The sequence below is a fragment of the Chaetodon trifascialis genome, chromosome 17, assembly GCF_039877785.1.
Source record: "Chaetodon trifascialis isolate fChaTrf1 chromosome 17, fChaTrf1.hap1, whole genome shotgun sequence".
NCBI classification, from domain to species: domain Eukaryota; kingdom Metazoa; phylum Chordata; class Actinopteri; order Chaetodontiformes; family Chaetodontidae; genus Chaetodon; species Chaetodon trifascialis.
Genome location: NC_092072.1, coordinates 11,766,030 through 11,783,286, shown reverse-complemented (window position 1 = coordinate 11,783,286; position 17,257 = coordinate 11,766,030). Strand labels below are relative to the sequence as shown.

At 42.2% G+C, this 17,257-nt stretch overlaps 3 protein-coding genes across 3 annotated transcripts; 1 reads left to right on the top strand and 2 right to left on the bottom strand.

Annotated features, from left to right (window-relative positions):
* The first annotated feature begins 1,806 nt into the window (after positions 1–1,806).
* adnp2b (ADNP homeobox 2b) lies at positions 1,807–9,491 on the top strand. Its single transcript, XM_070984646.1, has 4 exons — positions 1,807–2,127; positions 4,010–4,131; positions 5,178–5,282; positions 5,399–9,491. Exons 2-4 carry the CDS (start codon positions 4,024–4,026, stop codon positions 8,141–8,143), a joined length of 2,958 nt encoding a protein of 985 aa, XP_070840747.1. The 5' UTR covers positions 1,807–2,127; positions 4,010–4,023; the 3' UTR covers positions 8,144–9,491.
* Positions 9,492–9,552: 61 nt separating this feature from the next.
* Positions 9,553–12,138, bottom strand: ggcta (gamma-glutamylcyclotransferase a). The gene is made up of 4 exons (XM_070984647.1): positions 11,691–12,138; positions 10,708–10,853; positions 10,485–10,617; positions 9,553–10,318 (listed from the first exon to the last, which is right to left on the bottom strand). Exons 1-4 carry the CDS (start codon positions 11,805–11,807, stop codon positions 10,193–10,195), a joined length of 522 nt encoding a protein of 173 aa, XP_070840748.1. The 5' UTR covers positions 11,808–12,138; the 3' UTR covers positions 9,553–10,192.
* Positions 12,139–12,513: 375 nt separating this feature from the next.
* snrpd1 (small nuclear ribonucleoprotein D1 polypeptide) lies at positions 12,514–15,337 on the bottom strand. The gene is made up of 4 exons (XM_070984644.1): positions 15,215–15,337; positions 14,491–14,567; positions 13,188–13,379; positions 12,514–12,870 (listed from the first exon to the last, which is right to left on the bottom strand). The coding sequence occupies exons 1-4, from the start codon at positions 15,226–15,228 to the stop codon at positions 12,794–12,796; spliced, it is 360 nt and encodes a 119-aa protein (XP_070840745.1). The 5' UTR covers positions 15,229–15,337; the 3' UTR covers positions 12,514–12,793.
* Positions 15,338–17,257: the final 1,920 nt, after the last annotated feature.

Genomic DNA, 17,257 nt, shown 5'->3' with positions numbered 1-17,257 from the left:
AGAACATAAATGGACATAAAAACATAAAAATAAATACTGCATAAAACCACAAAAAAAAAAACAAGTTAAAAATAGAGTAGAATAAGACTAAAAATCTGAGGAAGTCTATGAGGATGAAGCTCTAAATGAACTCTCTGCTTTCTGTGGTTCTCAGATAAAAACAATCTTTTTCCTTCTCTACAGGTACTGATTCTCCACAGGTCTTGATTACACTGAAGCAGGAATTTCTCATGGATGTAATCTCACAGTGGGTCTTATCTGCCTATAGAGCACTGTAAGTCTTTATTCACGTGAAGTAGGAAAAGGGTGAAGATATAAATAAGGATAAAGCATCAGATCACAGCTTAAAACAATAAAATGTAGGTGAAATAGATTACATAGAATACACAAAATCAAGTAAAATACATTTTAAAAGAAGTGCAGCACTGCATAAGAATGAGGCAAAGCACAAAAGTTTCGGATCTTCACAGTAATAACACAGCAGACATCTTACTCATCTGAAAGGACCAAAGCACACACATCTGAACCCACAGCATGACACAGCATACACTTTGCAATTACGAGGTTACAACACAGAGGTGATAGATTTGAAACTAGATGATCAAGGAGTAACTGTCTTGATTTGCAGCCTGTTCAGTTTGACTGAGCAGCATAAAGGAAGTCTGAAGTGGCTCATTCTGATCGGTGGCTCACTGATTGGTTTAATCGAATATCCTTGTGTTGATTTGACAAGAAGGAATCTCCCAGTGGAAAATCCCCTTTGCTTTCTTCTCTAATGGGTTTAGAGATTGTGTCATTGAACCCGGTCGTCTTTCAGCAGTTTTACGTTTGGGATGAGAACGCTCCACTGCCGTCAGCTACAGAACAGCCATCATACTGTAGATGTTGGTGCTTTGCTTTCTTATGCCGTTCAGACTTTAAGAAGTTAAGATTTGACAGATGAGGAAGGTGTCATATGTGAGGGAACTGTAGTGGATGGTATTAACATCTGGGCTTGTGGTTCAGTGTAATCAAATGATCCGATGGTCAAAGATGATACACTAGATTGGTAACTGCAAGTTACAGGTCACGAGTTCACGATGTAGCAAGCTTTAGACTGTGGTAACGTCACATTGATACTTTGATGAACTGTCAATGTTTCCAAACAAACTCACTTTTGTTCGCAAAGGTTAGTTGATGAGCCGTAATTCAGACAGGTGATTTGGGTTTTGCTCAACTTATTTGGAAGTTTGGAGGAAAAACCAAACGTAAGATTGAAAAGGATTTGAAACGACTTTTACCAGTAGGTATCACAAAGCAAAAAAATCAAAAATTATGCTTCGTTATTGGTACAAATTAGTACGCGGTGATAGCTAGCCATTTTGTTTTTTGCAATTGTTAAACATATTAAAAACTCCCATCATTTTATGCTATGCTAGCTAAAAGACATCCAACTTATCAATTTCACTTCCTCTCCTATCAAAATGGTGGTTCAAGTTAATTGGTTTTAAAAAGTAGCATGACATGACATCACTCCACAAGCTCCACCCATTTAGCTCATTTTCTCGACAGCTCATTGGTTAGGCTTACTTGTGTACCACGTGACGGCCATTGGGGGTCGCAGTAGCCACGCCCCCCGACCTAGCTATCTGTGGTAAAACAAAAGCTTAATTAACAAGTCAGTTATTTCATGTAATTCAGAAACATAATTATAAAATATACCACCTGGACACTCTGGAACAATGGCTGACAGTCTTGATGAAAGAAGAAAAAGTTTTTCAGTTTTTAGGCTGAGAAGCCTCCCATTGGTCAATGTTTGCAGTATGCAAATAAGGACGCTACGTCAGATCCTGAACTTGAGCGCCATTTTTTCCTCAACAGGGGAAGAAAGGGACAAAAGCTAGACCAAAAATAACTTCTCTTCGGAGAGGGTTCGCAAACATCACTTTTAATATTTGACTACAGTCTTCATACAGCGCTGTGTGTAGACAGAGGATGCTGCTCGGATGAGGATCTGTGTGCAGCACCGGGAGCAGACGCAGCTTACCGACACACACAGTTGAGGGCCGGTGGAAGTGGAAAACGTTCGCCCTGTCGGAAGGTGGCACAGCGACAACTAACGTGAAGCTACACTGAAAATTGGACGAGGTAAATATGTGAGAGGAAGCTGTGGGCATCCTCATGGAGGAAGGAGCGGCGTGGCCCGCTTAGTGAACCGGCTTATCGCTATCAGCGTGCTGCCAGCGGCTGTTTAATGACCAGTGTGACCAGCACACACACAGCAGTTTTAGCATGGATGGCAATAGTGTGAAGGGACGGGTTTTAGTTTTTGTTGCTTCAAATCGAAATGCGCACATAAAAGTTTTTCTTACCCATCAGGAAATGGCTTGTAGTCATGTATTATTCATGTGGAGACTTGCAGTGTGGGGGTCCTCAAACTGAAATCAGCTGTTGCACTGCAGGTTGTTCGTGTGTGTTGGCTTAGTGCTTCACAGGCATGATGTGCATGTGCAGTGTTTTGCATCCTGCCATGGCAGATAGTAAAGTGTCATTTATGGGGAGTGGTGGTACCTACATGCTGCAGTTTATTGATTGTGTCACTACTTCTTTCTTACTACAGTATGTTCATCATTCAGCCTTTATGCAAGTTTTTTTTTAGCAGTATTACGTTAATAAATGGGACATTTCAGGCGTTTAAGAACTTAATTTGTCCACATAATTAGTTGATAGACTCTTTGAAATATATGCTAGCTTGATGGTACTCGTACTGTACATGTTCACTGATTGCAGGGAAGAAGCACTGATTGTTTGCCTTTGCTTTTCTTACCAGTTTGTTTTATTTTCTGTTGGCTATTCTCCATTCAGACGGTCTCACTGCAATAAAAAGGGGAACCCTGTAGCGACACTGACATCACATTTGACCAACAATATCAATAATCACCTGAAAATCCTATTGTATACAACAGACACATGCTAACTGCCCTCTAGTGGCTGATCGGTGCAGTGCAGGAGGCAGTCCTTATTTACCAAATTCAAAATGGCTGCTTCCATGTCCAGACTCACATGATTTACCAAGATACTACTTCTCTACTCATTTAGCTAATATGAAACCTGTGGTAGGATTAAAATGTGTGCTTTTTTTTCTTTTTTTTTTTTGCTAATTTTACGAATACGTTTAAAAGACCTGTGCTCTGATACAGGAGGCATTTTCTTATGTAAATCCCCTAAATCATCATCACCATCAATCATCATCATCAGCATTTATAATGTTCTTATAGTTTTTAATGTTATACCCGCTTATAGTATGTTTAAGTAAACCAATTAAAGATCCATTTGTATGACAGGGAAGGCAGGTGTGTTTATGTGTTTGTGTGTGTGTCTGTAATATAAATACAGTATGTATGTGTACATATATACTGTATACATAATACATTCAGGGCTGCACGGTGGCACAGCAGGTAGTGCGCGTGCCTCACAGCACGAAGGTTGCCGGTTCGATCCCCGGGTCAGGCGGGGCCTTTCTGTGTGAAGTTTGCATGTTCTTCCCGTGCATGCGTGGGTTCTCTCCGGGTACTCCGGCTTCCTCCCACAGACCAAAAACATGCTCATTAGGTTAATTGATGACTCTAAATTGTCCGTAGGTGTGAGTGTGAGTGTGAATGGTTGTTTGTCCTTGCATGTGGCCCTGCAATCGGCTGGCGACCGGTTCAGGGTGTACCCCGCCTCTCGCCCATTGTAGCTGGGACAGGCTCCAGCCCCCCGCAACCCCGAAAGGGATAGGCAGTATAGATAATGGATGGATGGATAATACATTCAATATGAATATGAAAAGCTAAATAACTGAGATGTAACTGAGGTGTAATTCATTCATTTAACCTTTATTTGGATCTCAAAGAAGGTAGGCATACTCTCATTTCTGATCTCGAGAGTACAGTTAAATAAATACAAGGTCAGTGATATATCTCATATCTGTAGAATAATTATTGGTGTAATCCTCCATAACGTCGGAACTCGTTTGTCTTTTTCTAAGGCTTGTGAGGAATAATGTATCAGGTTCCAGTCGGAAACATCGAGAAGATCCGAAAGGCTCGTAAGGCAGTGAAAAGCATCTTAACTGAAATCGGCCTGGAAGACTGCCAGCACCTGCTGGAGGTATGTCTGATCCTGTCATGTAACTGAAGATGCCTTCAAGATTTGGGTCTGACCTAAAACAAGCAGAAAATTGTAATGAACACTTGGCTTAAATTGGACCCACCATGTTAATAAGACCCTCACACTCTTTCAAAACAGCTCAAAAAGTTGCAAACATCATGCTTGTTTTATCACATCTGCACAGACTGAAGATCACTGTGATCACGTTGACATACGAAGTGTTTCTGTCCAAAGGTCAGTTTATGGTTCAAGTTAAAGTTGTCATAAAGACATCTTAATATAACCAGAAAACATGAACGTTTGACTTGAATGTGATATGATAACAGTCACATTGGAAGAGTGACTTTCAGAGGGGGTTTTTTGGTTGTTATGGGAACAAGTGAGGTTGGATGATATGACGTCATGTCTACTGATTTTTTTTTTGTGATATCAGGAAAGTATATGTTGCAAATCAACGAGAAAGACTGTTGAGGAAAAACACTGACCAAACCATTTTCTCATTTTAGGATCTTTTTTTTTTCTGCACGGTTCTGTTTTATAAAGACCACTGCTGCTATGACAACTACCACTAATTTTAATAATAATAACTAAATACAGTGTTGAGGCACTGGTGCCTTTGTGCACCTTAAGACAGAACCACTCTTTTTATTCCACTATAATTTATCTGATGGCCATGATTGCGAGAAGCCTTTGTTGGTCCATCCAGCTACATTTAAAAGGAATGCAGTTAATCCTTCACCAAGGTTTTGCTGAAACTGGTTTTGAGACATTTTGATTGAACTTCAGGTTAATTCTGAATGCTGTAGTTTGTGGTGCTGTAAAATAGTATTATGTGAGGTGTTTTTAACACAGACTGCAGCCTCCGAAATGACCATTATAAACTGGCATATATGATTAATTCATGCAGTATGTTGCCTTACCATCATCAGTACTCTTTATTTACTAAGAAACAACTTCAGTGTCGGGCTTTTAATGAACACGTTTTACATCATGGCACTGTTTCAGACCGTTAACATTTGTTTGCTTGCGCGTTGTTTACTGTGCAGGATCTCAAAGAAAACTCAGAGAAAAACTCTGATGAAGACGAGGTCTTTCGGGAAACTCAGTGGGTTGATTTAACACATGGATACAATGGCAGACAACAGAAGAAGGTGAATATGACCCTTAACTCCTGTTGACATTAAAAAAGGTTATTTGCTAGTTCGAGTGTTTGTAGAATCATTAAAAATATTAACTCTGTTTTTCTTCTTCTTCTTCTTGTCTTCAGTGGCCCTATCGCTCTCGGTCTCTGTGCTGTACACTGTGCAAGTACTCTTCACATAACATCTACAACTTCAGGAGCCACGTCTCTCGCTGCCATGGGTACGTGCAGTCATTCTGCGCGCTGGCACCCTGTTCGAAGTGCCTCTTCATCGGCCACCCCAAGGTTGTCAAGAAGCACATGCTGTTCTTCCATTCGAAACTCACCACCCACATACAACCTCCGAGGGAAGTGTCTTTACCCACCCATCACGGAAATGAGAGGTATCAGTGTCGACGGTGTGGATTTCCGAACTCTTCTATCTTTGCGATGAAAAAGCACATCATTCTCAAGCACCTGGAGAATTTGGCAGAACAGTATATCGGTTACAGATTGAACCTTCAAGGCACCACGTCTGTAAAGGTCTACTGCTGCAAGGTGTGCAGGGTGAACACTGGAAACCTAGACCAAATGCTGCATCACATGCTGGTTGAGCCATCACACTATTCAGTCAGCACACAAGTGCAGAGTATGATTTATGAGAACAAGAACTACACCATTAAATCCACACCCAACGGGAATGGTGTCTTTGTCACATTCCCAAGTATTGCTCCCAAACCACAGCAACCTCAAATGTTCAACAGTAAGTCCTTGGTTTTACCTAGTAATGGCCAACCTGCTGGGACTGTGGTGGCATTACAGCATTTACAAGGAACTACAAACAGTACGACTCTGATCTGTGCCCCCGGAACCAATCAAGCTTTTCTTCCCCCTCAGGCGTCAGCGCTAGTGCAGCTAGCTAGCGCTGAGGCTAAAGGTTTGCTCCAGCCTGGTGCCACGATAGCCCTCCGAAGTGCTTTGCCCCAAGGACCATCTGTGGTCCAGCTTCCCACGGTGTCTAATGTGTCTCTGAAACAGGCACCCGTGACTTTAACTCCTGCTTCTGTTCAACCTCAACAGACTCCACACACCCAGCAAATTCTGTTTCCATCAGGACTGCAGGCCAACATGGCAGCAGGACCTGGGACTATATCTAAGTCTGCTGTGATTACACAAAACGTATCAACGAACCAGATCACCTTACAAGGTACCATGCTGACGTCACAGTCTCTGCTGAGTCACCTGATCCCGACCGGCAACAAGATGAACGGCATGCCCACATACACCTTTGCCCCACTGCAAGTAGCAATGCCCGTCTCTCAAAGTACTCCTCTCAAGACTGTCGAGCAAATGAGTAACTCTTCACCGCAAACTAAGAAATGGATTACCTGTCCCCTCTGCAACGAACTTTTCCCTTCCAATGTCTTTGACATGCACACGGAGGTCGCTCACCAGACAAAATCCAATTCAAACAAGTCAGAAAGTGTGGCAGCACGAGCGGCATTCCTGAAGAAAATGCCTGACAAAACTGTAAAATGTCTAACGTGCAAAATGCTACTGTCGGAAAAAAGTGTCTTCCAACACCTGCTGCATGGCCTGAACTGTTTGTACTGCTCAGCTTTGTTCTTTTCAATCAAACAGCTTGCTGAGCACGTTAAGCAGCACAATCCCACAAGCAAGGCATACTGTGATTTTCTGAGGCAGAAGTACAGGGTCTACTCAAAAGGTGTTGGAGGAATCCTGTTCCCTTACTTCGACGTCCACACCACGGCGCCGAAGGAGGTCCTGGGAGAGACCGAGGTCAATCTCGCCCTGGTCACGAATTCCCTCGACTTGATCTTCTTTAAGCTGCAGCCCAGCAGTCAGCCAGAAATCTGCCCGGCACCTGTGAAAATCAACAGTTCGTACTGTCCCTTCTGTGATGAGAAGTTTCTGAATGAATCCAAACACCTGGAGCACCTGAAACAAAAACACTTCGTAGCGCCCACCATCCACGCCATCCTCAAGACGGAGGCTTTCAAGTGCATATACTGCAACGGAGTGTACACGGGAAAGGTCACCCAGCAGGCGGTGATGCTCCACATTCAGCGATGCCGGTGTTCACCAAAACAACCACAGCCCCCAAAAGCTGTCCCAGCACCACAGCAGCCACCAAAACCAGCTCAGCAGCTCAGTCAGCCCCCCGGGCTCTACTTTATCCAAGTGCCACAAGGGCTGACTATGAAACAAACTTTAGCTCCCGCTCCTGTGACTCCAGCTGCACCCACTCCACGGCCTGCAGAAACAGAAGCGGAGCTGCTGTCGAAGAAGAGGCTGGAGGCTGCGTGGAAGGAGGTCCTCGAGACCAACAAACGCGAGCGAGAACAAAGGGCAGCCATGCGCAGGAAGCGAGAGCAGGAAAAGTTGTTGCCTCCACCAGAGCCTGTGATTCAGCCCGACCCCACAGTGAAGCTGCTGCTGGAGCCCTCCCCGGTCGAGCGCCGCTGCGGCGAGGAGCGCAGAGACTTCATATCCAAATACTTCAACATGAACCCCTACGTCACCAAAGTCGAGGCTGACGAGCTGTGCAGGAGGCTGTCCCTCACCAAAGCAGAGCTGGCAGCCCACTTCAGCAAGAAGCGCAGCAAGTGCATGAAGAGCCTGAAGAGGAACGCGGCCGCCGTGCTCCTCGGCTTCAACATGTCGCAACTGAGCAAAGTCAAGCACAATCTCATCATCCCCGAACCGCAGGCAGGCGACACCACAGAGCAGACGCCCGCTGATTCAACGGAGCGGATGAACAACAGTGAGGGTGGACCGGAACCGATGGATCAAAGCGGGAACGAGAAGGCTACGGGTGGGGAAACAGGTGGAGCAGATGGAATGAATCCAGAAGCGTGTGAACAATGTTAAAACAGCAAATAAGGCAGATGCAGATGTCCCCGATTAAAAAGAGAATAAAACACAGATACTTTGATGTTCGCCTTTTGTGTTAACGGTTACTGGAGAAGGTCAACACGCAGCACGTAAAAAAACGTATTTCCTAACACACGAGTTACCTTTAAGTGAGGGCGGTTTCTTAATGTAGCCTTCATCGATAGCATTTGACTTCAGTCTGTTGTCAGTGGTCCATATTCTAGTTTCCACCTAAGCGCAGAGCCACGTCGTGACGCTTCTGTAGAACATATTAAAGAAGATGCAGATGTATTGTCTGTGAGACGTTATGGTATTAGACTGTTGAGTTGTAACAGTGTTAAGCTTGTTACAATTTCTCTCTCAAAAATGGCTACTGACTTCAATTTAAGCACTGATTTGCTCTTGGTAGCTGCTTTCTTTCTCTTCTGCACTCCTTATTTAAGCTCATTTGTACAAACTAGTGATTCTTACATCGTTGCCTGTCTGCTAATATCAAGACTTAAGTGCAGCCTTCAACGTCCATGTTCGAAGGCTGCACTTAAGAATATAATGATAAAGTCTTTATTATTATATTATGCTTTCTTTTATAAATTGATGTTTGTTTTACATATTTGGACCTATGTCTGTCATGCATACAGCTTTTTTTTTTTTTTTTTTCCAGATTGTTTGCATTACTCCCTCCTCTCCATTTAAACTGGTTAAGGGGAAAATGTGTCATGGTCGTCAGCTCTTGCAGGTCGCCTCAGTGAATTGGTTTTGAAGCCAAATTCTCAAGAATGTATAATGTTTGAGTGGTCAGGGTTGCTGAGCTCCCAGAGTTGCAGGACGCTTGGTTACCACAGACCTCTGCCCACGTCGTTTGCACGAGCCTCCGTGTTATTGTCAGATAAAATTTTGATTTGTGCCATTGTGAAGTCTACGTATTTGCATAGACTGATTTATCGTGGCACGCAAAAGCCTGAGCACTCCTGGTCTGCTGAGTAAAAGATGATCTGATTTTCAAAAGTTAAATATGACCCATGCTTAAAATGTTAAAGAATGCATCATGTCGGCGTTTATTACGTTCACATCAGATCGTCTTCTAGTCGCTTTTCACAGGAACAGACATTTGACCAGGGATGCCCAAACCTTTACATGCCGCAGTACTGAGAGATTCAACACAACAGAAAACACGTTAAGGGGGTTCAACGTATATTTTCTGTTCTCCTGAGAGCTTTTTTTTTTTGTACTGTTCATGTATTTTCTATAAATCCCAGTGGATCAAGAATGTTGGGAGAGGTACAAATTCTCATTCTGTCCAAGGCCACTGTGTTGTAAAAAATAAAGTGGTTTCCTTTTACGTAAATGATCATTTTTATTTCGTAATAAATAATGACATTTTAAATCAAGCAGTGCGAAAGCAACCGAAGGTACATTTCTTTTATTCGTCTGTCCAAGCTTCAGGCCACAGGAACAGAACATAATGGTTCACCTTAACAAAGGCAGTGCAATGAAAGGCTTACAGGTGTTTCATCAGTGTTTTAATATTCCCCTGAGAAATCCTGGAATAAACCTCTTTTTTTTTCTTGCCAATAACATTTCTATCTTCCTTTGTGATGGCTCAAAAAATTAAATACATTTGTCAACATACCTCTCAAATTAATTGCTTGAGAGCAGCTTTAAATAGAATAAGGTGCAGGACTGGACGATTCATCGAACTCAGCCAAGTGCAACAGTCAAACTGCAGGAGCTGCATATTTTTGGATGAGGGGAAAATTTGTCAGAATGCGCCATATAAACAAATCATGCATGTTTGATATCAACCCCAGCAAAAATGACTTTTTTGTTTGATTTCTTTCACTGAAAATTTAAAGCAATAATGATCGTTTGCAGTACCTTTGCAGTAAAATAATGGTTCAGCCCTAATCATGTCTGTTGGGACCAGCCAAATGTCTCATTGTTAAATGCATGCACTATTTACTAATGGGCACCCAGCGGTGCCAATACAGTGTCCATTAACACAATCCCAGTCTTTGCCATGGTCACTCGAGACTGTGAACTTCATCTCTACTTCAAAACTGGTCTGATTTGATCAAGGATTGAGGGGCCGCTGTAGTTATTGGTTTGAATGGCCTCCAGCCTCTTCAGGTACTCCATGGGGAGTCCGTTCTGCTCTGCACCCAGACACACCACCTTATACGCAACACAGAGAGAAAGATGTTGATTTAGCCAAAGGAACGCTGGACTAAGCAGGAAAGAGTTTCCCTATAACTGTTGGTGAGATGACGTGCCATTTATTGCATTTTATAGCAGAAGTGTGTTGTCTTTGTTTCCGGTGTTTGTGCTTGTGTGAACACACCTGTTTGTACTGAGGAGAGGGTGGGCAGGCATGGAAATTGTTCATCTGGTAAGTCCTGCAGAGCACCATGCCTTTATCAGTCTCCACTGAAACCTCCAGAGGGGAGTACAACCCCAGGTCCACCCCTTCCTGGCTGCAGACACAGACAGGTGAGCCACGCCGTGCTGGTTAAAATGACATTAACAACTGGAGCGATTAACAGCCATGCATTAACGTGTCTCACTTGTCGAGGCTTGCAAGGTTTTCGATGCTCAAAGTCCAGATCACCCCCCACACTTCTGCCCCTGGGTGGCACTCAATGGTGGCCACTCCACCGTGCCAAGTGTTGTCCGCATGTTTCTCCCACAGGCCAAAGTTCAGCTCATAGTCCTGTACACACAAACACAGGGGAGGGGATGTGATGGGGGCAGAGACCATGAGACAAAAGGCTGTGAACAGTGGAGAGGCACTATGTATTTTAAACAAAATGGCTTTCATTTCACTGTGATGTAAAAAGGGTGTTTGTGTTTTCAGCGGTGTCCCCAGTGAGCCTGTTTGTTGTTGTCATCCCAGCATGGCCGGCCCGCGGTGCTCTCTGTTGTTTCAGCTGGTTCTTTAGTCTTTTAGCTGGACTAGTTTAAGAAAATAACGGACAAGGTCGCCAAGTTACTTGTTTTCAACACTGGGAGACCGTAAAGTGCATTATTTAGCCACTTTACCAAGAAGCAGAGGCGTCATGTTCATGTGTTTTTGGCTTGGCTCAGAAACACAGCGGCCTCCGACTCACTACCTGTATCTTTGTCACGTGGGTTTCTTTCCTGCCCCGCCGCTTAAGGACACCAGGTGCAGGTCCTCAGTGTGTTCACTCCAATTGGAGAAGTGAACGTGGGGACAGATTAAGACTGCCCATCGTCACTGAAGTAAATACTGGACCCATTTTTCTTTAACAAGCCAAATGTTTCCTGAACTTTCTGACACTACAATTGCATTTTTCAGACAAACAAATCAGGAGAAAAAGAACTTTGTTGTTGAGATCTGTCTCTAGCTGAGCGACACACTCTCGCGAGATCTGGAGCCAGGATAAACAACGAGAAGCAAACCCCGAACGTTAATTTTGTACTATATTTAGTGTTATTTTAAATGTTTAGGAGACAAAACGCGTAGACCATTTCACACCACTGAAAACTAAAAAATAAAGCTGTTTCACTCTAAAATCGGATTAGTTACCTTCAGTCGGCCGGTGGTACAGAATACCGCCGAGGGGTTTGCTAGTTGCAATCTCTCCTTTAACAAGTTGCTTCCAAAAGCGAAATACGTGAAGCGACCGTTAGCAGCGCCAGACATCCTTTTTCCTGCCGTCTGGTCGACACCTCGATACTTACAGGTCTGTCTGCATCGACATGCTTGCCACAGACTGTCTGACTGACCGTCGCCGGGGGACCGATCGGCAGCTGGCTGTTAACATTCAGTGAGTAACTTCGTGTCTGCTGTCGCTCCGGATTGCGTAAAGGCGTAAAACAGAGCAACGTACTTACCTGCTAAAGCACTTTACTCGCTATAATTCGGATATATACCTCGAGGAAATACAAAGATTGCGACTCTTATGAAATTACTATTGGATATTTCATTTGCAGTATTTCATTTGATGACTTACATTTACTTCCGGCTCAGATCTAATCTTTAGCGCCCCCCTTCGGAAGTCTAGTGCAAACACAACCACACAGCTTTTCAATTTTTCTCTGAATGAAAAATTAAAATAGTTTAAGTGCAGTCTAGACCAATTAATTAGCCAAATATTCGTTTCTATCTACAAGGATGCAAAAAAAAAAAAACCTTTAAACAGCAATTTTAGATAATAATTCAGTTCCTAGACATAAGTATTTATAAACAAAAACATGTTCCCTGATTCTGCTCACTGTGACCACTGTCAGATTCCAACCTCAGATGCCTTATGTTTGGATCATTTTTAGAGGGCCCTATACTAAAACAAGGCAGTAACTTGATGTTGAATTTCTTTCTAATTAGCAATTTGGAGAATGTGCATTTCATTGCAAAGATACTTTATTCAGCCATGTAAAGAAAACATAATATCCAGTAAACAAAGTGACACAAATAAATCCTGTCTCCAACATGGGAATAATACACAGAGTCAAATGTATCCTCTTCATAAGGATTTTAATGTACAAAATAAGGAAAACAGAATTTTGACAAAAACATGGAAATTCACAAAATGTTTCCCCTGACACAAGGAAATAAAAAAAAAGAAAAAGAAAAAGAAAAACTCCTGTACAAACAGTGGGGTGGTGGCCAGCAAACGCACAGCCTGGCGATCATCTCCTTGGGCCGCCACGTCCTCGTCCTCTTCCTCTGCCACGTCCTCGTCCTCTGCCTCGTCCTCTTCCAGCCACTGAGGAGACAGACAAGTGATGGTCAGCAACATAGGCGAGAAATAATGCAGTAACAATTCATACTTCATCAACACTACCTAGTTTGACAGTTTGATCCATAAATAATGTGTCATATCAACCTAAATAACGTACAGAGAAAGATTCCTCCAGAAACGTCAAAGGTCAATCAGAAATCCAACAAGCACAGACTTTTTCAACACAGTTCAAGTTCAAATGTTCAAATTACTACAACAAGAGGAAGCCACGCGTCAGGACAGCGTGCTGTATTCTGGTCATCTCTCTGCTGAACCCCTGATGATTTTTCAACATTTCTCACCTGCTTCCCTCTTCTTGGACTTGATCTTTGGCTCAATGTCAACCAGCAAGGTGTCCAATGGGAGGCTGTCGGGCAGGATAAAGTAGCGAATATTGTTGCCACGGATACTGAGAGATTCCAGCTGAGTGGGCTCCCTGTTTTTCAGGGTCATTTTCACCGCCTTCAGGTGGGTGTTCATGCTCACATCAACACCTAAATGAGAAAAGAAACTGGGGTGAAAAACTTTACAAAGCTGAAAGAGAACTGAGACAAACAGACTGGCTGACATGTGCATCCAAAAGACTTCTACGGGTGCTGGATCAAGACAATATTCTACACCCTGTACTAGCATCTCCCAGCACCTTTAACAGAGCAATGTTTTAATGTAACAGATGAGCAGGCATTGTTACATCTCCATCACAAAGCAGATCAAGCAATATATAGACACAAATACATTCATTGATCAGGCGATTATGATCTGCATCAGAGTCAGCTGCTTTTTTTGGGAAGGGGAAACAAATCCCTGGCCGAGAGCTTATAGCTGCTGTCTTTATGTGTGCTCATTTTGCAACCATAAAATAGCAAATTGAAGGACATCTCAACACAGGAGCCACATGATTACAATACAGCAATGATCTGCAATCAAATTACTGTTTAATTCTCATTCAGCGATACACGTAAATGAGGACAATTAAATCGTGAGTTTGTGCTGAGACTCTGCAGATCAAGCAGACTGTAACACTCCTGTCCAGACATTGGCCTTGATGCAGTTTATTATTTTGGTGATGCACAATTAACACACCACAAACTGCTGCCTCCAAATTGACCATTAAGTTTAACACCTCAAAAACATGTTTGAATGACAATTGCACAATATAATCTACACAGAGGCAGGATTTAGAGCTGCCATGCAAAGGCCCAGATTCCTGCTTCTTAAATGTTGATATTTGTATTTTCTTTATTCCTCTATTACAGTAAATTGAGTATCTTTGGCTTGTGGTCAAAATAACACATCAGTGAACATCACCTTGAACTTTGGGAAACACTGATGGACATTCCTCACCATTATACAGACCAATCAACCAAGAAATTACTCGAGAAAGTAATCTTAAATTGCAGCCCTAGTAAGATCTGCTGTACATCTGCTGCTGCATTAGCTTTAGCTATGCGAACCCAACAAAGTGGCCACTGAGCATACACTCAGTATCATCTGTGGGTTTGTTGCTGAATGAAATCTGAACTTTGAAGAACCTATACTTCCCTGCAGAGGACTTGTACCGAGGTAACTCCGACTAATTTTATCAATGAACCGGCTGGTTCTTACCTGTGATGGTGCCGTGAACCTGTGTGCCATTTTTCAGTTCAATGGTAACCGTCTCATGGCTGAGTTTCATCAAAAACCTGCGAATATCAAACAAAATAGCAGCGTGAACACATCTACATTTGATCTCAACCCATTTAACCCCACACGGACATTATTTCTATAGTGTGCGTCAGTTAAAGTTGAGATTAGCCTGAAGTTATCCACCTAGCCAATGTTAGCTACCAAATCAAAAGTAACGTAAGTCTTCGAGGGAGCTTAAAAACGCAAAAGCCGATTATTTGATTTGCGAAGATACAAGAAATGAATTAAAACATTTCAAGCTACGGGTAATTTTTTAAACAATGTCGCTTAATACTAACGTTAACTGAACATTTGCAGAGATTAGCATAACACACACTGGGCCCGTGAACAAGCTAACATTCAAGTCGGTGCCTTTGAAGAAGCTTATTAACAAACATTGCTGCTACAATACTAGCGTGATTTTACAGTTAAATGCAGTGTTGAACAATAATAAGAACAAGACATGTGTGTGCGTGTTAGTAGGGTTATTTCAGAGCCAGGTGCCCAATCATTCTAACACCGACCAGCCTTCATTCATTTCATTCTCCGCTTCCCGCCTCATCAGTCTCTCCGGTTACATCTAAATCCATCCATCAGTACTGCATTGATTTCATCAGTTCATATCACAGCATTCAATAAACGACGACTTTTCACGACTACTTACCTCACTAGTTTCATGATGGTGACGGACTGTTAGGACAAATCCTCCACCAAAGAAAAAAATTACAGCGCTCAAGTGCTAACACAGGCCGCTGTTGTATGCTTAACGTTTCAGTCGCGCAGATACGACGTCATTAAATGAGCGACAGCAAAGAAGAACTGTGACCAATGGCAACACCGCCGCCTACCGGTGGAGTAACAGCTTTAATCCGTCATGTACATTTCCAGGAAACCTGTATATTTGTATATCTGAATGCACTATTTCACTTCATTGGCTATTAAGAATCTGACAGGATCATTACTAATTTCTGTCAATTTTTAATGAACAAATATAAAAAATAAATCAACAAGCTGTTTGTTCATTTAGGAATAAAATGCATAGATTAAACTTGCAACACCACCATACTGTAGATATCCAAGTTATTTTGTGCCTGCGGGAGATGTAGTCATTTTCAGGGATATTCAGTAACACTGTACAGGTACACCAAACATGTATCTGAAGTACTGTAAATCAGGTGGGAAAGTTGAAATTTGTATGGGAAAAGGCCTTTCAAATGGCATAAAGTTTGAGGGAAATGTCTATGGTGTTGTAGTTTCCACTGGCTGCCAGTAGATGCTGCTATAGAGTCGTTTAACAGTTTTTTGTTTGTTTTTTGTTTTGGGGGGGGGGGGGGGGTTTGGGGGGATATCACCATCAAGAGCACTTCAAGAACAATTTCATAGCAACACACTTTCAGCTCTTTTTATTGAGAGTAAACTTTGCACTGACACTTTCATTTACAGTTCTGGCCACACATCAAACCTCTCTTATGGACCAACTGGGAATGTATCAAGTATAATCTATGAGAGTGCAATTTCACTTTTTTGAAATCTGAAGTGGTTGGTTGAGGGATTGTTAATATATAAACATTTTATGTGGAGTACAAAATGGCACAGGACCATTCCTTTGACACCAATTCTAAACCAAGAAAACAAGAAGAAAATAATAATAATAATAATAATAATAATAATAATAATAATAATAATAATAATAATAATAATAAAAAAGCCGCACTCATCAGTCCTCCATATCTTGCCTGACAGCACTCAATTATTTTAACACATTTACAGCATGTTTGTGCAAATTAAAAGACCCCGGACTCAGTGCTTCCATCGTGTTGCAACCATGCAACCTAAAATAAACGTGTGCAGTCGTGTTAAACAAGCCGTTCCTCAGGAGAAAAATGTCTGAAATGTTGCGGGCGTCACCAGCTGCCCTCACATCTCAGTCAGCTTCATGAAATGTCTTCATCAGCACCTACAAACTGCCCAGCACCTTCACAGTTTAATGTTCAGTATGGAGAGGAAAAGGTGTCATTTTAGGTGGAGCACTCCAGACCTCACACTCTTAAACAAGCTTCAAACTCAAACTATCAATTATAAGTAATGCAGTTTTGATTGCATATCACATTCTGTATGACTGGCTACTCTTGTAAAGTAAAGGGGAAATTTCAAAGAAGATTTTGCTCTTAGCCAGGATATCTTTAGATTTTTTGGCCCACCTTGATGAAAACACTCCATTATTATCAGCTCAGCCTCTAAAGCACCAAATCGTATCTCAACACAACAGGTAGCAATCAAATCTCTTGTAAACATTATACTTGGGCGATAAAGTTTGAAGATAAATCTGAATGACAATCAACGAGGTTCAAGATCCTGAAAGGAAAAAAAAACAAAGGCCAAATACATTTGAACAACTTTCAGATAATTACAATGGAAACTCTAATAAATAATTGACCAATCAATTATTTCCTGTAGCTTCAAGCCATTTACAGTGAATAACAAAGGTCAAAACCTCTCTGGTGAAGAAGGATACACCTGGGCTGAAAAGACAAACAGTACTAATGTGCACCAAGAACCTCAGTGTGTGGTGGTGTGTTCTCTAATATCTTCCATTAGTATGTTTAAAAAGCAATGACACTAATAAATACCAACAAACATACAAATACGATGCAAACAAAAAGGCACACAGACCCAACAACTGTGGTCTCAACTTGAAAAAAACATC

Bases quoted from the DNA above. Each gene is read 5' to 3' on its own strand.
- ggcta (XM_070984647.1), bottom strand. From the start codon at position 11,807: ATGTCTGGCGCTGCTAACGGTCGCTTCACGTATTTCGCTTTTGGAAGC. The intron at 10,854-11,690 runs GTAACTAATCCG...TTGTGTGTACAG, and splicing joins GTACCACCGGCCGACTGAAG to GACTATGAGCTGAACTTTGG. The intron at 10,618-10,707 runs GTGAGACACGTT...CTGTGTCTGCAG, and splicing joins AACCTTGCAAGCCTCGACAA to CCAGGAAGGGGTGGACCTGG.
- snrpd1 (XM_070984644.1), bottom strand. The intron at 13,380-14,490 runs GTAAGAACCAGC...TTTCTCATTTAG, and splicing joins GGTTCACGGCACCATCACAG to GTGTTGATGTGAGCATGAAC. The intron at 12,871-13,187 runs GTGAGAAATGTT...CTGTCTCCTCAG, and splicing joins GTCCAAGAAGAGGGAAGCAG to TGGCTGGAAGAGGACGAGGC.
- adnp2b (XM_070984646.1), top strand. From the start codon at position 4,024: ATGTATCAGGTTCCAGTCGGAAACATCGAGAAGATCCGAAAGGCTCGT. The intron at 4,132-5,177 runs GTATGTCTGATC...TTTACTGTGCAG, and splicing joins ACTGCCAGCACCTGCTGGAG to GATCTCAAAGAAAACTCAGA. The intron at 5,283-5,398 runs GTGAATATGACC...TCTTGTCTTCAG, and splicing joins ATGGCAGACAACAGAAGAAG to TGGCCCTATCGCTCTCGGTC.